Source organism: the organism of the source record quoted next, unplaced genomic scaffold (assembly GCF_019419815.1).
Source record: "Pyrus x bretschneideri cultivar Hongxiangsu unplaced genomic scaffold, Pyrus_bretschneideri_v1 Contig4, whole genome shotgun sequence".
In the NCBI taxonomy this organism is placed as follows: Eukaryota; Viridiplantae; Streptophyta; class Magnoliopsida; order Rosales; family Rosaceae; genus Pyrus; species Pyrus x bretschneideri.
In genome coordinates, this window is record NW_025999723.1 from 185,856 (window position 1) to 210,850 (window position 24,995).

The following is a 24,995-nucleotide window of genomic DNA, read 5'->3' on the forward strand; positions in this document are numbered from 1 at the left end:
AACAACAAAAACTAGGGAATAAGAAGACTGTTGGGTACTTGAAATTGTGTAATTGCCTGAGAAGGTCAGTTCTTGGGGGTGGAGGTAGAGGGAGGGGCTTTACGTAATAATCAATTAGTTGGAGGTGGGGAAGGCAGGCAGCTTGTTGAATTTTCATTTCTTTTGGTAAAATACTAGATATACTCATTATGTCTTAATCAGACTAATTATGCCTTAATCATAAGGGAACGCTCTAGCCATGCCTGGTCGACTTTGGACTTTGTTTTACTTTATCTTATGTTACTTTCAATTATTGCCAACCTCTCCTCAATTGTTAATTATTTCATAACTTTTTTTTTAGGGTTAAACTATGTTTACTATCCTGAAGTTTTGTGGTTTTTTAACATTTAGTACATCAAGTTTTTTTCGTCCCAGAGTCATACCTAAAGTGTAAATTTTGGAACAGTCTCATACATCCGTTAGTTAAACTGTTAAGTCTCCTGTTAACTGTGACATGGCGTCTATGTGAACAATGAATAGACGTCACATGTCAATAAGAGTTCCACGTGAATATTAAAAAAAATTTAAATTTTAAGTTTAAAAAAAACAAAAAAAAATAAAATTCTGGCGTTCATCCCGTCTATCCCTCCTGACCCCCTCCCTCCTCCCTCCCTTCTCTCCTCTGCAGTACACACGGAGCTCTCCTACCCCTCCCTCCGATCCCTAACCCTAACCTCAATCTGGTATAAAAAATTAAAAAAAAAACTTTAAAAATTAAAAATCTGGAATTGCAGGTCGTCGGACTTGATGGGTCCTCGAGGGGCCTTCGATCTCGCCTTCGTCCCAGTCCTCAAAGTAGGTGGAGGAAGGTTCAAAAGATTTGTGGATGGAGAATTCGAATCGGGAATCTGATTGGGATTCGGGTCATGTATAGAGGATTAATGGAGGGAGATGGGCTGGGTGGGAGGTGGTGGTGAGGGGCTGGTATTGCTCGCGTCGGGACGAGAGACAGAGATGATGATGGCGCTCGGCAACTCCTCGAAAATCTGAGCGAGCTTGAAGGATAACAAACGGCAGAGAAAGGAGGAGGGCGACATTGCCGACTCCGATCGCATTTGGAGAGGGAAAAGCTCGTCCACTATGAAGGGTGGAGGAGAATTTTTTTTAATTTTTTTTAATATCCATGTGGGACCCTTATTGACACGTGGCGCCCAATCATTGTCCACGTGGTGTCATGTCATCAGTTAACAGTTTGACTAACGGATGTATGAGATTGTTCCAAAATTTATGCTTTAGGTATGACTCTGGAACGAAAAAATCTTGATGTACTAAATGTTGAAAACCACGAAACATAAGGGTAGTAAACAATATTTTGCCCTTTTTTTTTAATTTAATGTGCAATGTACGACAAATTTTTATGCAAACAACTCTAACTTAACAAAATAATTGACAAAATCGATGGCTTAAAAGACAATGACATGTCATTTAGGATTATGGTCTAGTGGTATTCCTTTTCATTTGTAAGTGGAATGTCTTAGGTTCGATTCTCGCCAAAGATAAAATTGAACCACATTATTATGACAATCCTATTATAGCACATTATGAGGCTTAATTCACCTTCTTCCTTTATTGTAAATAATATCGTTTGTTTAAAAAAAAAAAAAAAACAATAACATAAGTTGAAAGTTCAAAACATGCTATATAAGCAAATTAAAAATTCAAAAGACAGTGGAATAATAATGTCTAATATTCAAAGGTCAATGTTGAAGGAAAGGGACTAAGTAACAGCTATTGACAAGTCAACGATATCACTCTTGATATTTTGGCTTATTATAGGAGACAAATTTGCAATTGAATTGCATAAATTTATAATCCTTTTGAATATCGATAATGTAGGCTAGATTGTACTTGTTTGTCAAGAGAACCTCTTTGTATAAAAGTCTTCTTATCAATAGAATAAAACTCACTTTTGCAAAACATACTTTGTCCGCTATTTTATGAGTAATACTATTTATAACATGTTTTGTACCATATTTTCATACATTTTAGATGACATTTGATATGAATAACTACATCATTTGAATTAATCAGATTTTTTTAATTTAGTTCATTATCTAATAAACTAATAATTAAGAAAAACTAATTAATTAAATGATGATTATGGTATACTCTTCGTCTTTCTCCTTCGTTTCCTTAGGTTTTGCAAAATTTTCAAATCATGTGTTAGGTTTTGCAAATTTTTCAAATGATGTGGTGTGGCAGTCCACATCAGATGCCACCTAAAGTGGTAAAATATAATATGAATAACATTACTCCTATTTTATATGGTATCAGAGTTAAGTTAAAACCCTTGTTCTTTTGGCGCTACTCCCTTTTGTTGTTATTTCAAAGTAGCCTTTTTTTTTTTTGTCGACCATTGCCATGTCTAAAGACGAGCTTTTGAGCGGAAGCAATTGTGATGCCAAGGCTGACACTTCCAATCCATTGTTCATCCACCATTCAGATATTCAGATCACCATCGATGATGTCAGTCTCGAAACCCATGAACGGGCACAATTATATTACCTGGCTCCGTGCCATGAAGATCTCACTGGGTGTCAAAAACAAACTCCGCTTTGTTGATGGTACTGTCACACATGATAAATTGGTTACGTATAATATATGAATACGACAGTATGAAGGCTTGGTGGGTTGATGATTGCACGTGTGGTAAGGCATGCTTCTCCTCCTAACTCTTTTTACCCCTCAACCCCCACAAACTACATATTCAACCCCATCTGCCAAAACTCAACACCCCCCTCTCTCTCTCTCCAACACACACAGCAACCCTTGTTCCTACCTACCTCCTCCTCACCCCATCTGGCCTCTCCTCCTTTTTTCTGATCAACAACAACAACGACGCACACGTAGCTGCTCTCTCTCTCTCACACACACAGAGCAGCCCTTGTTCATACCTACCTCCTCCATCTTACCCGGCCCATCTCCTTGTATTTATTACTTCTCACAAACTCCACTTTTAGTGACCAACAACAACAACGCGCACGTAGCTACTCTCTCTCTCTTCTCTCTGATCACCATTTGATTCATTTCTGCTAGCCTGCTATATTATATCAAGCCTCCTCTCTCCAATAATTCTTATTTTTCTGTATATTTCAATCTGTTTATTGGTCGATATATCACACACAAAGAAGCAACAGTCACCATGATCTCCATTGCTTCTAATTCCGTTGAAACCCAAAAGCCGGCAGACACATCTACCAATCTCATGCCTCCTCTGATTAATTCTACCTCCCAAAAAAACCTAACCCAATTGCAACCCCCCGCCTGCACCAACAATATTATTGATTCCACCACCGCTACCGCCACCATTAACCATGTATTCAGATCAAAACTACCAGACATACCCATCCCCAACCACCTCCCTCTCCACACCTACTGCTTCCAGAACCTCCCCGAGTTCTCCGACAGGCCTTGCTTGATCGTGGGCACCACCGGAAAATCATACTCTTTCTCCGAGACCCACCTCATTTCTCAGAAGACCGGCGCCGGCCTCTCCAACCTCGGCATCCAAAAAGGCGACGTCATCATGATCCTCCTCCAAAACTGCGCAGAGTTCGTCTTCGCTTTTATGGGCGCTTCCCTGATCGGCGCCGTTACCACCACCGCCAACCCCTTCTACACCACTGCCGAGATTTTCAAGCAGGTCAAGGCCGCTAATGCCAAACTCATCATCACTCAATCCCAGTACGTCGATAAGCTCCGAGAAGATCCCTCCTCCGCCGACGGTGCCGACCAGAATAAATATCCAAAACTCGGCGAAGACTTTAAGGTCGTCACGATTGACGATCCTCCGGAGAATTGCTTGCATTTCTCCGTGCTCTCCGAGGCCAACGAGAAGGAGCTTCCGGACGTGGTGATCGACGCGGAGGACCCGGTGGCCTTACCGTTCTCTTCGGGGACCACGGGGCTCCCCAAGGGAGTCATTCTAACACACAAGAGCTTGGTCACCAGCGTGGCCCAGCAGGTGGACGGAGAGAATCCAAACCTCTACTTGAAGGAGGACGACGTCGTATTGTGTGTGCTGCCGTTGTTTCACATATTTTCGTTGAACAGCGTGCTGCTGTGCTCGCTGCGAGCAGGGGCCGGAGTTCTGCTGATGCACAAGTTTGAGATAGGTACGCTTCTGGAGCTGATTCAGCGGTACCGAGTGTCGGTGGCAGCGGTGGTGCCGCCGCTGGTTATAGCGCTGGCGAAGAACCCAATGGTGGCGGAGTTCGACCTGAGCTCTATTAGGGTGGTGTTGTCGGGAGCGGCGCCCCTGGGGAAGGAGCTGGAGGAGGCGCTCAAGAGCCGAGTCCCTCAGGCGGTGTTGGGTCAGGTTAGTACAAGTGTACACATGATTTGTTTCGTTTCTCAATGGATTCTTCTGTCAATCATCTCACATTCATTTCATTCATGCTAGTTAAATTAGCACCGTCGATTCAGACAAAATCACTGAATATTATTACAAATCTAAATCGGATCGGATGACATTCATAGCCGTACGTAGTACAGCCCCCTCAAGACAACATTAAATATTGTCTAGCTCAATAACTCCCGCGTTGACCGTATGAATTGTAAATCTAACATTTCTTTGGTAGTAGTAGGGTAGAGCGGTATGAAAGTGTTGTCGTAGGGTAGAGAAGAATGACCGTTGGGAACATTTGTTGTTGTTGATATGCTGGTCAGTCAATTTACGTGATATGTGAACACAAACAATCTGCCACCAGAGAAACAAACTTACGTGGCTGTTTTGTTAAGTCGTTAGAGTGTGTGTCGAGAAACAAACTTACGTGTTCCTAATAATTTTTTCAAATTAATTAATTTAAGAGTAATACTAGAGAGACAAGATAAAATTTGTAAACTAAATGATGTGTCAACAATAAAAAATGAGCACGTTTATCAACGCCTAAGTAATAATCGAATGAACAACTTCTATGTCATTTAATTTATAAATTTTATCTAAAAATTTAGTCTTCATAATATTACTCTTAATTTAATCCTCACCCACATGGCATATATATCTATACACACACACACATGCTCTCTCGTGCACCCCCAAATTGGCCGCTCCATAGCCTCAAACTTAGCTAATTCCCTTCAAAATTTGTTCTATGAAATATTAGGATCACCTTATTGGATTACGGGTTATTAGTTAAATGAATGCATGGGGCTAATGGCTTGGGAATTTGTCTTTTTAAATTATATTTTTAGTTCTCTATAGTTTCGATAGAATTGTTGTATCCCAAAAAAAGTTATGATATGGATGTACGTGTTACAATAGCAGCCACAAAATCAAGCAATAACAAATAAAATAATTGAAGACGGGGACCCCAGTTAGGAATAGACAACGGTTACGGTAGGCGGGTAATTGCGGTTATTTACCCATAATCGTTTATGTGCATACCCTAATTGCATAAACGGTTATACTCATACCTATAACCGTTTATAAACGATTAACTATACCTATAACCGTGTACCTATTTAACCATAACCGTTTACCCATTTAACCGTTCACCCATTTTTGAACCCATTTATCCTTTTTTTTTACCCATTTACCCCTATTTTTCACCCGTCTACATATTTTTTTTAACAACTTGAAAATTACAAAAGAAAAATTTGTCATAATTTTCGTTTTTTAACAATTAAACACCGTTATAGGTATATTTTAGCATGCATTTCTCTATTTTAATCATTTAAGTCCTCATATAATTCCAATAATTAAAATAATAGTTTACAAACGATATTTTAAATTTTAACTGTTGTATGTGATGCCTTTGCATAGTGGCGGGGAAGTTCCATCCATGCAAAGAACTCCGCATGGTTTGGTGCTTCGGCGCAGGATGTTTGGCTTCAAAATGGCCTGCTAAGTTTTAAGCATCATGAATTCATGGAAGAGTACGAGTGTCCTTTGCAGTCGCCAAGAACCATTTGAGCTGTATAGATTTGCATGGAAGAGACACTTTAGTCGGGGCAAAGAGTTCAGCGACAGATTGAAATTTTAGGGTTTTTATTTTAATTTTACATATATTAAATTAAATGGGTAAATGAATAACTGTTATAACCGCGAGTAATAATCATAACTGATGGATACCCGTTATAACTACGGGTAATACTCATAACCGCCCATTTAAATTTCACAGATAAACAGTTATACCCATAATCGTTTGTTCGTCTAAACGGTTACCCATAACCGTAACCGTGAATCTTAAATAGACGGATAACCGCGGTTACCCAAACCCATTGGTATTTTGCTCATCCCTAACCCTAGCTAATAGATCGGGGCCTCGGATATATGGATGCATGCATGGAATCACACTCATGGATAGCGATGATCAAGGGAATTAAAGACCACTCTTGTAAACCCTATTTTATTGGACCAAAACTTAATAGCTAATGTTTGATCGTTTAACAATTTCAAGTACTAACTAGAATCTGCTTACCAGTTATATTAACTGCGTTATGTGCATGTAAATCGTAATTAGTTGAAGCTATTAAGTGTTAACAACATGGTTAACTAATTAATTACTGTGAATGAAATGAATGTAGGGTTATGGGATGACGGAGGCAGGGCCGGTGCTGTCAATGTGCATGGCTTTCGCAAAGGAACCGATGCCATCCAAGTCAGGTTCGTGTGGGACGGTGGTCCGAAATGCAGAGCTCAAGGTCCTTGACCCTGAAACTGGTCTGTCACTCGGCTATAACCAACCAGGCGAGATTTGCATCCGTGGCTCTCAAATTATGAAAGGTATAATTAACTACCTATGCTAAATATTAATCTGCGTTAATTAATTACTTATTGATCTCTGTTCTTTCTGATTAATTTCTTCTAAATAATTAACCATATATTACATACGATGCGTACCCTACCAGGATATTTGAATGACGTTGCGGCTACGGCAACCACCATAGACACGGAGGGCTGGCTTCACACTGGTGACGTGGGTTATGTGGATGATGACGATGAGGTTTTCATCGTTGACAGAGTCAAGGAGCTCATCAAATTCAAGGGCTTCCAAGTATGCATGTTATTATAATTTAATTTTCGTCAATGATGACTTAATTAAGTAGCTTGATATATATATATAGCATTAATCTTTCAATTAAATAAAATAAAATAAATTCGAGCTTTTATGCAATCATTCGCGAATGAACGACGTACATATATATATAAAATCCTGTTTTACAGGTGCCACCAGCTGAGCTGGAGTCCCTCCTTATAAGCCACCCATCAATTGCAGATGCGGCCGTTGTTCCGTAAGTATTTTTACACAAACAATGTCTAGTTAATCCCATTAATTAATCACTAAAAATGCTCGCAAAACCTTGATCGAAGCATAACATATTTGTGTTATGAATGATTGCAATTAACGAGCAGGCAAAAAGATGCTGCTGCTGGTGAGGTTCCCGTTGCATTTGTGGTTCGGTCTGATGGTCTTGAACTTACTGAAGAGGCTGTAAAAGAATTTATAGCAAAACAGGTACATCATACAAATATATATATAAATTTGCAATGGAATTGATAATAATTAATTTGTCTGGAATAGTGAAATTGAATGAATGAAACTGCATGCAGGTGGTGTTTTACAAGAGACTGCACAAGGTGCACTTTGTCCATGCAATTCCAAAGTCTGCGTCTGGAAAGATCTTGAGAAAAGACCTGAGAGCCAAGCTTGCCACCGCAACCCCACCGCTGCCCTAATTTTGATGAATCATCTTAATTAGCATGTACTGTATCATAATGTTATTATTTTTCCCATTTGATGGTGAAAACAGGGCTCGATCAATCATACGTGTAATTCTTAGAAACACTATATCAAGTTTGGTTTCCATCATATCATATCATATCAAATTTATTGATGAATAAGAAACATCACGATATTGGTACTAACCTACTGTTGACTCTAAAAATTACAAAGCCTACGTGACGCGCAGGCCGAGTAACTAATAAGCTAACTAGTCATTCGGTTGAATGCGGGGCGTGCCAACTCATCGGCCGAGCTTGGCCGAGGAGTAAAATTTGTTGATGTTGCGTTGAGCGCGTTGCTAACTTCTTTATCTTGCGATTGCGGCCGAGGAAGGAACAAATCTTGGCCTTTGGATTCTTGAGCCTGAAGACAAGGCTGCTAGTTCTGCGAAGTTCAATATCAAATTCGGTTCTTATGGTGCCGAATGTAGTAACCTGGTAACACCTCACTTTGCCCAAAAGGCTAATGAGATGACCTCTGCCAATAAGGATTCGAAAATCCTTCTCGACCGAGACTTGGATAGAGAACCAGTCGGCCTCGATGCAGTGCTGTTTATCCAAACTGAAGGTGCTTCGAGAACGGCTGATTCTACGGCAACAATGCTGTTTATCCAAACTGAAGATGTTCGTCGGCTGTTTATCCAAACTGAAGATGTTCGCCGGTTGCCTTCACAGTGCTGTTTATCCAAACTGAAGATGTGTTGGCGAGAAAAAGAAAATAAAAAAATCTTAAGATGTTTGAGAGGTTTTGCGCAGGGCAGTTGTGTGTTGAATTGGAGGTCTTTTTACGTTGCTTGCTGCTTGGTATTTATAGAGATATGCATGGCCAAGTCGCGAAAACCAATTCCATTCACACTGTGACTCTGAGTCTTCATTGGTTGCTAACCTTACGTCTTATCAATCAAGACTTGCCGTCATCTGCAACCCAATGCAATCTTGTTTTGACTAGATTATCGGCATAATTCTAAGAATATCCATCAATACTTTTTATTCCACCATAATAACCCTGATCCATGCATAATAAACTTCTGCCAAATACCACATGCATGCATGATAACCATGCATCCAACAACTCTAATCAAACCTTCAGCCGTAACCATGCATGGCTGGCCAAATCCAAGCACACATAGATGACCAACTCCAATCTGGCATCCTCATCTTGCACTAATATCTATGCCAATCCGTATCCATCTACCAACACTGCATTAATGTATTAGGACTCTTGATAAAATACTCTGATGCTTTAATCCTCCGCACGTCTAAATTCCAAGAACCCCAAATCAACTTGAACTGTACTGCTTGCTTAGAAATATAATTTGCATCGTATCTATCCCATTTAAGAATATACCAAGATAATTCATTTTAAAGAAAATAATTATTATGATAAAAATCATAATATTATTCGTTAACAAAATTATCTTCACTTTTCCATCTGATGATCGGAAGTTATGCTAACTCAACGATCTTGATTGCTCGCATCGATTGTGTAATTTTCAGCCCAAACACCTACATACAACGTTTTAAGAAAGTTTTAAGTTTTAAGGATGACCGCTATAAAAGAAAATTTGTTTTTTTTTTTTTTTGGTTAAGCCGGGTATGGCCGGCCAAAATTTTTGTCATTTTTTTCTTTTGTTTTTTATTTTAAGAAAATGGTGTAGCTTAATAAAATGAGTTCAAAAATTTATATTCAACTTATGTTATAACAAAAATGTTGAGAGCTTAAAACGAAATATGAATGAAGGATTGAAGTATCTGATCGGCCTCCGGAGATGAATATTGAAAGAGCTTACCAGATGCACCATCGATCTCAGACACCTCGACCAGACGAGGGAAAAGCTAAAAAGAAAAAAAACCGTAGTGAGTGAGCAAAAAGCAAATACTAATGAAGATCGAATTCTTATAATCTATTTGTACTATTATTTATATTATAAAAAGAAAATAATAATATTCCCGCATGCATAAAATATTTTAAAGCGCGAAAGTTACACAAACCCTACAAAAACCCTCAACTGAAAACGTCTCAACCCGCCATCTGCCGCCTTGTATTCTTTGCCAGAAAAACGAGGAGGGCATTCATCCCCATTCGATGTGAGAGAGAATATTAGATTTCCTTGGTCATCAAGAATAACATTTTTCTCCCAACAAACATAAATTAATTAAACCTCTCTAAAACCCTCCTCCCACTTTTTTCCCTTCCATAAATCCAATTAATTCCAAAGGGTTTTTCTTTTCCCTAAAACCCCCAAAAGTAATTGCAAATATGGCCAAGCCCACATACGCATTAGGGCTTATCACCGCCCTGGCAGCCTCCGCCTCCACCTCCTTGTCCAAGACCAACTCCGACTGTGCTTATGCCGACGGCCCTTTCAACTTCTCTCCCTTCTCTTCTTCTCCTTCCAATGCTTCCCAACAACCCTCCTCCCCTTCTTCTCCGCTCCAATCTGCGCCGTCAGTTCCGCCGCCTTCGACCTCCCCGACCGGAGGTGCTGCCAAGCCCCCTCCCCCACCCAAGGTTCGCAATGATCAACCCAGGACATCTGCCGCTGGCTTCGATCCTGAGCCTCTGGAGCGCGCTGCTAAGTTGTTGGACAAAATCGCCAAATCTTCTAGTGCCAAAGAGGTTGCAAATTTAGGGCCTTTTCTTTGCATCTTTTTTCAGGAATTATTTTTTATTTGTTCTTTTTTACTGGGATTTTGGGATTTGATCTTCTGCTTTATTGACGGGCTCTGTTTGTTATTTAGTTACTTTATAGCAATTTAATATTTGATGGTTCATGTCTAAATTCAGAAGTTGGGAATGCACTTATGGAGTATGCCATTTATTACGTCTTATTATTTATCCATGTTTCATGTTTCATGTTTGTGCTTAGAGAGAAGTGACAGTATGTGTTAGAAATTTCATCAAGCAGCCCTTTTATTTTGATGGGTTTCCGTGAATTGATGTTTTCTTTAATGGTTGCTCTTTTGCCACTGCATAGGTCATCGGAGCTACGGTGAAGCATGAAGAGACAAGGCAGGCTGAGTTGAACGCAAAGGCTGCGGAGTATGCTGCATTGAAAGCCCAAACTGAAGCGGTAGGATGTTCTACTTATTACCCCCATTAGGCTTTTTTGGATTAATGACACTCCTATAAGTTTGTAAATTCCCGATGTGATTTTGCTGGCACCAGTTTTTCTGAAGTCATCTACTTCATGACAGGATACGAAGAAGGCCATCTACGAGGAGCAGAAAAAGCTAGCTCAGTTTCAAGCCCAAACAAATTCCCAAATGGCTAGGTATCAGGATGAATTGGCAAAGAAGAGGATGGAGGCAAGCTGACTTGGAACATTTTTTTGGGATTTCACGCGGAAGCTTTTGGAGAATACGAAATTCAATTCTAGATTTAATTCGTTGATGTTAATGCAGAATGAAAATAGATTGGCAAGAGAGAGGAACCAAGAGACGGTAAAATGGCAAGAAGAATCAGCAAGTAGGCTGGAGCAAACTCGTCAACAAATAGAAGCTGATATCCAAGAGGAGCGTCGACGGACTGCAAAGGAGCAGTCTGACCTAGATCGTAAAAATTTCTTGGCGAAGGCTTTGGCAGATGCAGAAGGGAGAGCCCTTGAAGCAAAGCTAACCGCAGAAATAAAAAGGGACCTGCTGTTAGAGAAAGCAAAAGCTGAGAAAGAGAAATGGGTTTCTGCCATAAATACCACCTTTGATCATATTGGAGGTACTTTCCATAGTCATTACCTATTCCTATATCTTGTACAAAGAAGGATGATTCTTCTTCAAACTAAAAAAGGGCAGCTCAGCGGCTCTTCTATTTGCCATCGTATACTCATTTGAAGTTTGAACTAGGAAAAGTTCATGTTATTTCTGAAAAAACTGTTGATGCAGAAATAGCTATTTTTTTGCAGGTGGCTTGAAAGCGATTCTGACAGATCAGAATAAACTAGTTGTTGCTGTTGGGGGAGTTACAGCTCTAGCTGCAGGTGTTTACACAACAAGGTCTGTGTTGATATTTTAAACGAATATTTGAAATACTGCATTTTCCCTTTACCTATGTGTGGCCTTTCCTTTGAAAGCTAGGGATCTATTTTTTTCTTTCTATACTCCTGGTTCATCCTCTTAATTTGCTTAGCAATTTTTGTATGTTTTCCATGTGGAGAAAGGAAAAAAAAAGAACTGTGTTGGCATTTGACTCTCTCTCTCTCCCCCCTGGGACCAACTCGGACATGAAACTCTAGATCGGTTATTCCCTTAGTGAATGCCCATGAATTGTTAACTTCTGAAACTTAGTTTGTTTTTCGTTTTGTTCTTCTTTTCTGGATTGATATTTGATTCACAGAGATAGACTTGCAGTCAAAGTCATAGCAGGTTAAGAGTCTACCTTCGTGAAATAACTTGTGTACCTTGCCGTTTTCTTATGCACGTCTCATTTATCCAATGCAGAGAAGGTTCAAGGGTGATATGGAGCTACGTGGATAGAATATTGGGACAGCCATCTTTGATCAGAGAGTCATCTAAAGGGAAATACCCTTGGTCAGGATTATTCTCACGTTCTATAAGTGCCCTATCTCTCGGTGGAAAAAAGGGTCAAATACAAAATGGGAAGGCCTTTGGTGATGTTGTTTTACACCCTTCTCTTCAGAAAAGAATCGAACACTTGGCTAAGGCAACTGCGAATACAAAATCTCATCAAGCACCGTTCAGAAACATGCTCTTCTATGGTCCTCCAGGAACTGGGAAAACAATGGCTGCTAGAGAGATGGCTCGGAAATCTGTATGATATCTGACCCTATCTTTAAAGCAGTATTCAGTTTTAATTTCCATTTTGTTGCTTCTTCTGCTAGACAATAGTGAGCACTCCTGGATGTGCGGTTATTTAGGAAAGTGGTTACTTGCCATTAACTATAATAAAACTTCTAGAACTGTGTTTATGATTTTAATGTGTTTTTATATTATTTCAACGTAGTTTTTATGTTTTGACTTTTGCTTCAGAGTCCGTATCTTGAATGGAAAGTTTTAGTAATTTGTTCCATGACAACTCCATTCATGCTCATATGATTTTGATCTGCCAGCTTTTGTTTTGTTTTCATCCTTCATCCTTTTGCATAATCTTCCTTCTCATGTTTGTCTAAGCTTGATTCAAATTGTCTTTAGGGATTAGACTACGCATTGATGACGGGAGGGGATGTTGCTCCACTTGGACCAAGGGCTGTTACCAAGATACATGAGTTATTTGATTGGGCCAAAAAGTCACGGCAGGGTCTGCTACTTTTCATTGATGAAGCTGATGCATTTTTGTGCGAGTAAGTCATTCAATTAACAGGCATGAAAATGGTGTTTTAATTTCATTGTAGTCTCGTAGAAGTGAACTTGCACTCTCTGGCTGATCGATTGAAAACTCACCTGAGAGGGTTGAATGTGTTTAACAAAACTTGCAGGCGGAACAAAACCTATATGAGTGAAGCTCAAAGAAGTGCACTCAACGCTCTCCTGTTCCGCACTGGTGACCAATCCAAGGACATAGTCCTTGCCCTTGCCACAAACCGTCCCGCTGATCTGGATTCAGCTGTCGCTGATCGTATTGATGAAGTGCTTGAATTCCCTTTGCCTGGGGAAGAGGAACGCTTTAAGCTGCTGAAATTGTATCTGGACAAGTACATTGCTCAGGCTGGTTCATCAAGCAGATCTGGTTGGTTCCGTAATTTGTTTAAGAAACAACCACAGAAGATAGAGATGAAGGGGTTGACAGATGATATGGTCAGAGAAGCAGCGGCAAAGACTGAAGGGTTCTCTGGGAGAGAAATAGCGAAACTAATGGCAAGCATCCAAGCTGCGGTTTATGGGAGTAAGGATTGCGGGCTTGATCCAAGCCTATTTCGTGAAGTTGTAGACTACAAGGTTGCTGAGCATCAACAGAGAAGAAAATTTGCAGCTGGAGATAAAGGTAGCGTGTAGTGTGGATAGCGTGTCCAGTAAGTTATTTTATAAATTATGGGGGAGGCAGTTTTGATTCTATTAGGTTAGGTTAGTAAACTAGGTAGAGATAAAAGACAGACCTTGACGTTTACCTGGAGAGAGAATCATAGAGAAGCCTGGCTGGGGCTTTTTAATTTTGGGCATGAACAAAACAAATCATGTTATTCATTATTTGCCCCCCATCACTGGTGGGGTTTTTGTTTAATTTTATAAATTTAATGCTCATGGCGGTGGACAAGTATTCATGCTTCATGCCACATGCATATATTAAAATAAATTTACTTGTGTTCCCTTCCGTTCCCTTCCCAGGATTTTCAATGCAATTGAGATGTTACCGGTAAGAGAACAAACAGAAATAACCTTTGTAAATATTCAGCCCAGACCAGATCATGCACGTGTTCTTACCGGTAAGAAGATGTGTAAATATTCATCTCAGATATTAAACGTGTTCTTACCGGTAAGAACACGTGCAAATAAAAGATGCATGTTATTACTTGTCCTGACATGCTAGGGAGCAAATGCATATGGATGCGGTTGTTGGAAAAATGAGATAGAAAGTAGTGGATCGCCAAGTATATGGACAACCCCCCCAATTAGCATCTAATGCGCGACTCATTAAGAAGAGTTTCGACATTGTTTTTGGTTCACTTGTTCTTGTGGTGTGGAGTGTTATTGCCAAATGAGCGGACGATTATTGTATCGAGCACCGATAAACCATAAGCATTGTAATGAGGTGAAATATTATCTTAGTTTTGAAATGAATTCGTCTAAATTCACATCGAGTCTATGGAACTCCATTAAACTCCATAAATTACTCTTTTGAGATTTTTTTTTTTTTTTTGTTGTGTGAGAGTGGTCTTTGAATTAAAAGCATACTAAAACTAGTAGCTGGATTATTGTGGAGTATTGATTCTTGATGCAAATTGTGACGATATTTTGTCAAAATACGAGTGATGCATACGTGCTTGAAAGAGATGTTTGTGCACTTGTTCGACTTGGTCTTGGAAACTACGATTGTCGTGCGCTTAATTGTGACAAACTATTGACTTTCACGATTCATGACTTTGCACGTCCCATGTCAGTGGAGGTGGGTGTGACACAGAACGTTCATGTCGTACGTGTTATCTGGACACCATCATATGATGAATGAAACCAACAATCAAATGCTGAAAGACAAACGATGAACAATAATATAGGACACCGTACAGAAGAAACTGTCAAATTAATCGTATGATTCTATTCTTGTACGTAGGTGGACAATTCTCTTCAAACTACATAAACAATCCACTTTGAATTCTATTACAACGAAACGGAGGCCTAAAGACGGTAAAACTAAAAAAAGAATGGGATAAAAATTACAATAGCACATATTGGACATGCAAAGCAAAGCGAAGCATTTCCCACAGCCGACATCCTCCCGAGTATCAAACCAACCAAGACTCATCTGCTTGTTTGTAACCTAAACTACATCCAACTTATGGCAATATCTAACAGCGATAATCATGAGGGTGCGTGATGACCTATTCACTTCCGGCAAACTACTCTCGACAATATACAGATGCTAACACTATTGTCCATGGTGCTCATGCTTGACACGTGCTTTCAGTATTCCGGGAAGGGGTGGTGACATGGGTGGTGGTCTAATTGGCGTGTTTAACATTGAAGAAAGAGGGATTTGTGGCTGATACATGTCCGACATGCTACAACCTTCGCCTCCATCTACAATTAAATTTTGTGTCGCATCATCACCCTGCTGCCTATTACAAAACTTCATTGCCTTCAAAACATAGTTGTCATCATGGAGCTCAAATGGGGTGCTGCAAAAACAAAAGATAAGAAAAATAATGAGTGCAAAACCTTTTAACAATTGAAAATACTTCTTATTGAGCCATTACACAGAGACAGAGTTGACCCATTAACAGCGGACAATCATGTATAGATGTTATGTTACTACCAAGATATTAACATCTGTCATGTCGTTCTGTTTACAACAGTATAAGAATGAAAGTTACCTATTGAAGTCAAAATGCACCAGCTGCATATCTTCTGATATTTCCACCTCAACAGTTGCATGGGGGCGAGTCTAGGGATAAAAGAAATAGATAAATAGTAAGTACGAGGCATGATAAAGCAACTCAGAGTCTTGGGAAAACTCAAATGCCAGACCATAATATAAGGCACTTCTGATATCTCCAGGTAAAAGTTAAAAGAAAAACACTTATACATCCTTCTAAAGCATCTAGGAAAAGAAGAGCTCAATCAGTGCACGAGTTATTAGTGTGACAACAGAAGTAATCAAGAACCAGATAACAACAAACTTGCATAAAAGGATTTCTGGCAGCATATTAGTCAAGTAAAGCTAATCATATGCTTGTTCTTCTTTAGAACGGGATTGAAATATGACGGTTATAGTTGGTATAAAATATGATAAATCTTGTATCAAGCAGAAGGTTACACGTCACATATCACAAACCAACCAACCAAATCACACCAACTCTTCAAATCCAAACCATTTTGTTTTCATGCATCATACGTCAAAAAAGTACTAAATTCTGAACTATTTCTCAGAATGTGTAGTCATGAAACAAGGGAAACCTTGAGAAGAAAACTTGCCTGCACAAGAATGAAAGGTAAAGCCACACCTCCACTGGGCGCATCTCCAGAGTGGTATAATTGCTCATTCCGTTGTATCAGATTTTGAAGACCCACGTACTGATAAAAAGAGATAAGAATGTTAGTGTGTGTAGACACTGATCTACATGGTTGAGTGCATTATATCATTCAGACATGTTTTCGCAGAACTACATTAGTAATTATAGTTGACAATAGCTATTCATTACTTGTTCCTCCAGCTCTTGTAGATAGGCAGCTTTCTTTTCGATCCTATTTCTCAATCCCATGCGCTCAGTCTGCATTTAGTACATGTATAACTAGTTTTATAATCTCAAAATTGGTCTACAATGGTCAACAGATAATAAACCACTTAATATACAAGAGAGGAAAAATAGAATGCAATCAGACCTTCAGTTCTTCAATATCATTCAGGCCTGTACGAGGCAAACCCTTCCATTGTATTTCTTTTTTATCTTTAGATATAATATCCATTGCCATAAGAACATTGAGGGCATCATATACCCTTCGCCTGATGTTCTTCTCATCATCTTGTTGCTGCTAAATGAATTTGAACCCAAGACAGGAAAAAGTTAGCAAGTTCATTCCGGTTTTTCCCCAGAAGACTGCAGATGCATCAGCTTAGTTATCAAACCTGATCAGGGGATGTAACAGCATTGCTAGGGTCAGCAAACTCCGCTACAAGTTCATCTGCAACCTGGAATGCACTTCAAACTCTTAGGTTTAAGATTGTACTCAAACTTCTTTACCAATAAAAAAGAACAAATATTGTCTCAAAATAAAAGATATATGTTATACACTAACGAGAAAAGAGAAATAAATGGGGGCCAAAGGAACAGAACTTATATACATGTGGATCTTGCGAAAACTATTTTCTGTTATGTCAGTTTTAAATCACATTGCACTGCTCTCTTAATGCTAACACCATTGCCTAATGAGTCCCCTTTGCTCCAACAGCTATTGTTCCCAAGCAAGCATTTGATACATTACTCCCACTAAACAGCATGGCTTCAGATGATGTTGAAATTTAAGTGACCTCTGAGATTATACCACCCTCTGTAACAAGAAGGTCATTCATCCACACATGTCTAAGGACTAAGGAGTAAGCAACACCTCAGCAATCAGAGGAGGAACACCTCAGTATTTAGAGGAGAAACATTAGAGTCACTAGCCTGCGAATGCTAGCCTACGAATCACCTTTCTTTAGCACCAAACAGGCAGACACACATGTCAAGTGGTTGCTTGATAAGAAGAATCCAAATTTGTTAATTACCAATCCTTGATGGATGCTACAATAACCCACTTCAGTAACCCATTAGATCAAGATATGCATGAACTCTACTAGTTTCTACATGCAAACAAGTACTGAGGAGAAAGAAATGCTCCCTGATATCATGCATAATCCATTTGATACATAGGACCAGGAGTGAGCACTCATAGGGCAAAACGGAAAAAGATCAATAAACACAAACAATCAAACTGACTTGAAGAAACCATCCAACCTCATTATAAGTGGTTCTTCCTTTGCTCTCCACTTTCTCGCACACTGGACACGAGCAACACAGAATCAGACAATCAGGGAGACGAAGTATAAGCATGGACCAAAATAACAACAGTGTCCATCCCCTTAATGCAATACATAAGCAGTTAAATTCAACCACCTTTTTGGAAGGAAAAACAGAATGTAACAAGGAAATAAGATAAGACACGAAGGCGATCTATGAAGCACCTTTCATGCTGAATTGGCGTAGTCCTCTTCCATTCTTATCACCTGCCACGGCGCGTTGACCTCGCTTCTTCTTCTTGCTACTGTTCAAAAGAAATTTAACAAGTGCTGTAAATGAATCTGTTAATTATCAAACAAAAGTTTTACAAACATGTGCACACATCAGAGTCCTGATTTCGGCTCTCTCGTCACCATATCGTAGTAGCATAAAGTAGAGTGCTAGTTAACCCAATCTAATCGGTGACGAGAGAGTCAGGACTCTGAAACTAAACAATGTGGCTGCATATTCTATGAATACATGCAGTGGACATGCATATAATCAGAGATTCAGGGGACTCAAATGAAAAACAAAATCAAATTAATAAGCAAATATACCATATACAACAGAAATAATATTAGACAAACAAGAAAATGAGCACATAAATATAATATATATATATAATTATACAGAAATAAATAAAAATAATTTGTTTCGGTGCCCTAATAAGGCCGGAAGCAGAAAGAGAAGGGAGGGAGGGAGGGAAGTGACTGACCCAACGGCGCCTTGGGAGCCAGCGTCGTCGCCGTGAACGTCGGGATGGTTCAGTCGGAGAAAACTGTTGTCGCCGACGGGCGTGGCCATGGTCTGCTCGCTGCGGCTGGAGGGCGAGCCCACGCTGCCGCTCATGGAGACGGACTGACCCCCGGCCATGTCGTCGTCGTCCTGCCCTACTCGCTCTCGGCCTGGTTGCTGCTGGGACCTTGTCCCCATCCCAATTCCAACCACAGCACACCACTGGAATCTGGTATTAATCGGAGAATTAATTAACTAATAATCCGTATTAATCTGTAATTACGGGACGAAACCAATTGAATTGAATTGAATTAAGGTAAGCTGATCTTTGCAGTTTAGGGGTGTCTGTTGAATCTTGATTCTTCAAACCTCTTTCAAGATTACAAAAACAAAGAAGAGGAAGAAGAAGAAAGTGAAATCAATCAGTCCCGAGCAGTCCTGGAGAGACCCCTAAAGCTCGCCAAACCACATGTCCCAACTAAAGTCTTGCCCTTTTTCCTTTTTTGTTTTTTGTTTTTATCTTAATTATATATTATTATTCCCTGCTTTAAGAAAAGAAAGAAAGAAATATTAACAGCATTTCATTTTATCTTAGGATATTTTAGCATTTTCATCTCGTGATAGTATTTTACAAAGTCAACATGTGAGGTAAGAAGTCACCAGACAATTTGAACCACAGCTTATTCCTTTCTGTTAGCTTATTTTTTTCTGTTAGTATAAATAATATTGTTTGTATAAAAAAAAAAAGCATTATGTGAGATGCTTATTGTGAGACAAAGCTCATTCTTTCCTATTAATGTAGATAATATCGTTTGTTCAAAAAAAAAAAAAAAAAAATCATGTGAGAAAAGAATGATCATTGGATATACTATCGTCCACTAGTTAATCCAATTCTAAAAATTGGGTAATTCCATTACTGATTCTAGTTGCTCTAATCATAAAGATTTTAATTTCTTTTTTAAAGGACATTTTTTGTTTTAATTATACAGGGGAGAGTAAGGTTGGATAGAGATTTAAAACCAGGACACACACATTATCCATTAAGATATTAGATAGTATGCAAAATTTGATGGATTTTAATTTCTTACATGCAAATAAATGCAAAAAGCACTTAGTATTACGATTTAGTAGTATTGCTTTTTACTTATAAGTAAAAAAATTTAAGCTTGATTCCCGTCAAAATCGAATTTTAACCAATTCTCATGTTCACTCGTACGGTCGTACCACAATGTCAAAATACAAAGTCATGTTCAATGTAAACCTAAACAGGTCCTCATTCTCTCACTTGGCATGAGTGGTTTCGAGAAATATTGGCTAAGTGATACTTAGATCACTTAGTTTGATATTTCATTTTTTTTCCCAAAGTATTTGATTTTGATTTTTTGATTTTGTTGGGAAAATCAATAAATCTCGGCAAGAAATAAAATATCTAATTTATAAATGTTAGGATGAAGAACTGCATCTTTTGTGTGAACTCTTAGGTAAAAAAAACATTATATTATCTTCGTAATATGGGAATAAAATTCGAATTGCGGAAATTTTATTTCTAAAATTTGTTGTGTTTGAATCATTTGTTGTGTTTAGGTAAAAAAAAAAACATTATATTGGCTTCGTCATTTGTTGTGTTAGATGAGAAAATTTAAAATTATTAAGGAAATCTAAAATTTGTGAATTTTCTTGTTTTGTTAACCTAAAAGAACAATGAAATTTGAATACGAAACTTAATATGACTATAGTCATTAATAAACAAATATAAAGTAATTAGAAAGTGGTGGTGGTGGCGGCGGCAGGTGGTGGTAGTGACAGCGGTGATGGAGGTGGGTGGTGGCAGCAGCAGTGCTCGCCACAAACGATATGTGGCGGTGGTAGGGGGTGGTACTGGTGATTATGATGGTGGCTAGTGGTAATGGTGATCATGATGGCAGGTGGTGGCAATGTTGATGGTGGCGACATGCGATAGCGGTCGCAACTAATGGTTAAACTTTATTGTATTTTTTATTTTCAAACTCTCGCTCATATAAATTTGGAATAACACATATTTACATGAAATTTAAACTTAGAAATTAGAAGTCTCAAATTCCAGTATCTTTTTTCGTGTCGAAATTCTAGATTTTCATATTTATGAATTCAAACAGAAAATTGATCCATGTCTTTTATCTGAAGTCCAAGCTTTTAACCAAGTGGACGGGGGTTCAATTCCCACATACAGCACCAACTGTTGATACATAAAATCGGGTCGATCTTGGACCAACTAAATTCGACCGTAAATCACACATACACATAAGAATACAAAGATATATTATCAGAGCCAATCTCTGCCCGGAAGTGTGCCGATGAGGACGTCAGACCCCTAAAGAGGGCGGATTGTAAGATCCCACATTTCCCAGGGGTGAGGATCCTGTAAGCTTTATATGTATATTCTCATCCCTGCCTAGCACGAGCCTTTTTGGGAGCTCACTGGCTTCGGGTTCCATCGAAACTCTGAAGTTAAGCGAGTTCGTGTGAGAGCAATCTCATGATGGGTGACCCATTAGGAAGTTTTCGTGTGAGTTCCCAGAAACAAAACTGTGAGGGCGTGGTAAGGGCCCAAAGTGGACAATATCGTGTTACGGTGGAATCGAGCCCAGGATGTGGTGGGGACCCGGGCAGGGATGTGACATATATCATGGTTCGCCTCAAGTTGTGGTTACGTCCACACTGGTGTTGATCCATTTCCACCATGTAAAATAAGAGTTACATTATATATGAAGGCTTGTTTCTAGGGAGGCTAAGGTTTGTCATCCCTTTAAAGTGGGGGTGCAGGATCCCAATGGTTTCCTCCCCTCTTCCATAAATCATAGGTTAAGTAATGAGACTCAATATACGATAAAACAAGAACTAAATCATCTCACTTCTCACATAGAGAGAAAGTTGTAGCAATAATCCATCAACTTTACCTAATTGGAGTAATGGTCCCTCAACTAAAAATTCATGACCATTGGTCTCTTAATTCATCAAAACGTGCAGAGATTGTCATTTTCATCTACTTCATCAAAATGAGTTATGTTGGAAGGACTATTGCTACAATTGCGTGGCATGTGATTCATTCCGGCGAAAGTTCTCATGGAGTTAACGAAAAATATCATAGTTGCACGTTTTGATTAGTTAAGGGACTAATGATCACAAATTTTTAGTTGAATGACTATTACTTCAATTGGATTAATATTGATGGATTATTACTACAATTTGCTCTCTCACATAATAAGAAGTGAAAAGAAGTACCCCAAATTAAGTTTATAATATTTTTTTTTCAGATAACTTGAAAAATAATTATACATACACGTTTTGGTGCGAATCCTCACCGGTTTTACTCCCTCCTGCCAACTAACCATAACACTGTAAACAAAAGTTACATTTTCTTTTTTAAGATAAAAACCAAGCAATTTATACAAAGAATAATGTTAGAAAGATCAAAATTTTAAATTAAATTGTGTAAATTAAGATTTAGTTTTTGATGATTAAATAATCAATTAAATATCGACTAAAATGTTTATTTTCCATTAATGACAGATATTTTGATTTGCAAATTTGATTTAAATTTCAGTTCCTGCATAAGAACGGGAGCTTGTATCAGGCCCGGCAACCCAAACGACGGTGTAAACTCCTTTGTCATATCGATGGCTGGGTCCGCCACCTCGACCGGCGGGAGCGGTCCGTCGAATCCTCCGAAAATCCTACTAGCAAAGCCGGGACTCGTGCCGGGGACTCCGGTGGCGGGTAAATTCGGGCGTGGCGGCACCGGCGACGAGTACACGACGTCGCTTCGGTCCCGTCTCCCTTCTTCTATCGGATCCCTCAACCTCCTCTCTGATTCCTGGGACTTCCACATCGACCGCTTCCTTCCGGTAACCAACCAATTTCAAAAACACTCTTTAATCTTTTGTTCGTTATTTTTGTTATTGGTATTCCTTGAATAATTGAATTTCCGGCGGAAAATTGGCGCAGTTTTTGACTGAGAACACTGAGTTTACGGTGGTGGGGGTGATCGGTCCAACGGGGGTCGGCAAGTCCACGATTATGAACGAGCTTTACGGCTTCGATGCCACCTCACCTGGTCAGTTGTCACTCCTGACTCTCCTTGCTTGTATTTTTCTATGGGATTTATTTGCTTTTGTTTTTGGACGTTCTTGTGTGAAAGTGAAACTGTAACTATTTGAATTTGATAAATGAAGTAAATTGGAGAAATTGCAGGAATGTTACCCCCATTTGCTATAGAGACGGAAGAGGGTAAAGCAATGGCAAGGCATTGCAGCATGGGCATTGAACCCCGGGTTTCTGCTGAACGCATTATCCTTCTCGATACTCAGGTCTGCTACTTCTGCGTCCTAACCTTGTTCTAATCTGATTATCGATATTCAATCTTGATTCGTGATGTTAGTATGTCATATTTGTGTAACAAATGACTTACTGAGGGGGATGATCAAGTCTCCTTGTTTTCACTGGCAGCCTGTTTTTAGTCCTTCTGTTTTAGCTGAGATGATGAGACCTGACGGCTCATCAACCATTCCTGTTCTACCTTCAGCCGAGTCTTTATCTGCTGAGTTAGCTCATGAGCTTATAGGTATTCAGGTAAACTACAAAGACCAAATGAAACCAAATGATAGATGTTTACTGCTTTTGTTACCTGTATGCAGTGTTTAATCAACTTTTCCTTTTCTTTTCTGGGTGCTTTGCTGCAAGGAATTCTTATAGCTTGGTGTTCTTCTGACCTCCATCTGTCACTTTTTGCTGGTTATATCAGACGGAGTTCATGATCATAAAATGTGGCGTCTAATGTCCACGGTAATTTTCTCATCTCCATTAGGTATCGTCATATTTCAAATCTATCTTTGAATAACTTCATTTGTATGCAAGTTGTTTCTGTTAGATCCATCTTTTCAGTTTCTACACTCGATGCGTAGTTTTCAAACCAAACATTCTGATACTCCAAATATCATTTCATTTTAATCAGGCACTTGTTTTGGGTTGTTTGTTCAGATCCTCCGTTGTGTATTGCTCGAGTGTACTCTGCGTGATGAACCTAATATGATATTGTTCTTGATTTGATAGTGGATATATGCTCCCCCAAAGCTATGCATTATTTTGTTTTTCTTACTTGCTTTAAATGATCAGGAATTTCAAAAATTCCTTCCATTGTACATTTGTGCAAACTTCACGGGTTTCTTTGAGAGCGTAACATATATGTTTTGAGTGCAAAAGGAGGCCAGGCTTCGAGCCATCTTGGTTTTGCTTCTGGAAACAGCTTACAAAGGTCCATTAATAATTTTAAACATTATGTCTTCTGACTGTAGGTCGACCTCTTGAAACATGGCATTCCTGATCCATCATCACTGACCCTTGCCCCTTCCCAAAGCTCTAATACAGGGCCTGAAAAGGATAGAGAGAAAGTTCATGAAGGCAGAGAATATATGGCTATGCCAGTCTTTGTGCACACAAAGTAAGCTTTAAATGTTGTTCCTCTTCAATTAGATTGGCAACATAATGATACAAGATTGTGCTCTTACTGTTAATTAGACTGCGTGATCGTGATCTTAGTCCACATAATATTGCGCGATTGAGGAAGGCACTTGCACAATATTTCAGTACCTCTTCTCTCACGAAGGCAGACAATGGAAACACGTCCATAAGTCGTGATCCAGATTCTGTGGCTCCTGGTACTCAAAGTCATGATCTGGATTCTTTAATGCCAAGTTTGTTTGTAATCCCAACAAAGAATAAAGATGACTCCCCAGGAGATCAGTATGAAAGTTATACCTCTATGCTATGGAAATTGCGAGATAAGGTCTACCTCTCTCTGTCTGCCCCTGTAAAATTGGATCCATTCTGTAACACATTGCCGAGTGTTGTAACAATATTTCCTCACATCTTTATTCAGGTTTTATCAATGAATTCTCCTCCATTTGGAAGGACGGTGACGGAACGTGACTGGTTGAAGAATTCTGCAAAGATATGGGAACTGGTGAAGAGCTCTCCGATCATTGCAGAATACAGCAGAACACTTCAAAGTTGTGGAATGTTTAGGAGATAAACAGCTTCAATGACTGATGCCCGCCTTTCTTAACTCTCAAGGTGACAATGTGGTTTGTTCGACGTCAATTATTTAGTTAGTGGTTAGCATGCCCTAATTTTTAACATCTCCATTCACACTCAGTGTCTAGTTTAGCACTTGATTAGCGAAGGAGATTGAAAGTTGGAGAACTTGATGTGTTTTTTTTTTTTTTTAACAGATTCAATGATAAGTTAGTGCTCCCGTTTTCCTTTTCTTGGTGGTTTGTGTACTTTTTTGTCGTACTTAATAGTAAATCGAAATA

At 39.1% G+C, this 24,995-nt stretch overlaps 4 protein-coding genes across 5 annotated transcripts; 3 read left to right on the forward strand and 1 right to left on the reverse strand.

Moving 5' to 3' along the window:
* Positions 1 to 2,760: 2,760 nt before the first annotated feature.
* On the forward strand, positions 2,761 to 7,913 carry LOC103951504 (4-coumarate--CoA ligase 2). Its single transcript, XM_009362893.3, has 6 exons — positions 2,761 to 4,357; positions 6,568 to 6,766; positions 6,892 to 7,037; positions 7,208 to 7,275; positions 7,397 to 7,499; positions 7,595 to 7,913. The coding sequence occupies exons 1-6, from the start codon at positions 3,182 to 3,184 to the stop codon at positions 7,718 to 7,720; spliced, it is 1,818 nt and encodes a 605-aa protein (XP_009361168.2). The 5' UTR covers positions 2,761 to 3,181; the 3' UTR covers positions 7,721 to 7,913.
* Positions 7,914 to 9,750: 1,837 nt separating this feature from the next.
* LOC103951505 (ATPase family AAA domain-containing protein 3) lies at positions 9,751 to 14,031 on the forward strand. The gene is made up of 8 exons (XM_009362894.3): positions 9,751 to 10,385; positions 10,744 to 10,839; positions 10,964 to 11,074; positions 11,171 to 11,480; positions 11,668 to 11,758; positions 12,203 to 12,533; positions 12,914 to 13,062; positions 13,198 to 14,031. The coding sequence occupies exons 1-8, from the start codon at positions 10,026 to 10,028 to the stop codon at positions 13,712 to 13,714; spliced, it is 1,965 nt and encodes a 654-aa protein (XP_009361169.2). The 5' UTR covers positions 9,751 to 10,025; the 3' UTR covers positions 13,715 to 14,031.
* Positions 14,032 to 14,950: 919 nt separating this feature from the next.
* Positions 14,951 to 19,147, reverse strand: LOC103951506 (transcription factor-like protein DPB). 2 transcript variants are annotated; one of them, XM_009362896.3, is made up of 9 exons: positions 18,626 to 19,147; positions 18,096 to 18,175; positions 17,869 to 17,912; positions 17,001 to 17,063; positions 16,757 to 16,903; positions 16,576 to 16,644; positions 16,349 to 16,447; positions 15,748 to 15,818; positions 14,951 to 15,552 (listed from the first exon to the last, which is right to left on the reverse strand). In XM_009362896.3, the coding sequence occupies exons 1-9, from the start codon at positions 18,841 to 18,843 to the stop codon at positions 15,303 to 15,305; spliced, it is 1,041 nt and encodes a 346-aa protein (XP_009361171.2). In that variant the 5' UTR covers positions 18,844 to 19,147; the 3' UTR covers positions 14,951 to 15,302. The 2 variants fall into 2 exon arrangements, with proteins under 2 accessions (XP_009361171.2, XP_009361170.2); XM_009362895.3 differs by having other exon boundaries at positions 16,757 to 16,906; positions 18,626 to 19,146.
* Positions 19,148 to 22,286: 3,139 nt separating this feature from the next.
* LOC103951507 (nonsense-mediated mRNA decay factor SMG9) lies at positions 22,287 to 24,893 on the forward strand. The gene is made up of 8 exons (XM_009362897.3): positions 22,287 to 22,529; positions 22,630 to 22,738; positions 22,876 to 22,991; positions 23,131 to 23,253; positions 23,377 to 23,466; positions 23,976 to 24,121; positions 24,199 to 24,466; positions 24,560 to 24,893. The coding sequence occupies exons 1-8, from the start codon at positions 22,302 to 22,304 to the stop codon at positions 24,710 to 24,712; spliced, it is 1,233 nt and encodes a 410-aa protein (XP_009361172.2). The 5' UTR covers positions 22,287 to 22,301; the 3' UTR covers positions 24,713 to 24,893.
* The last annotated feature ends 102 nt before the right edge of the window (positions 24,894 to 24,995 follow it).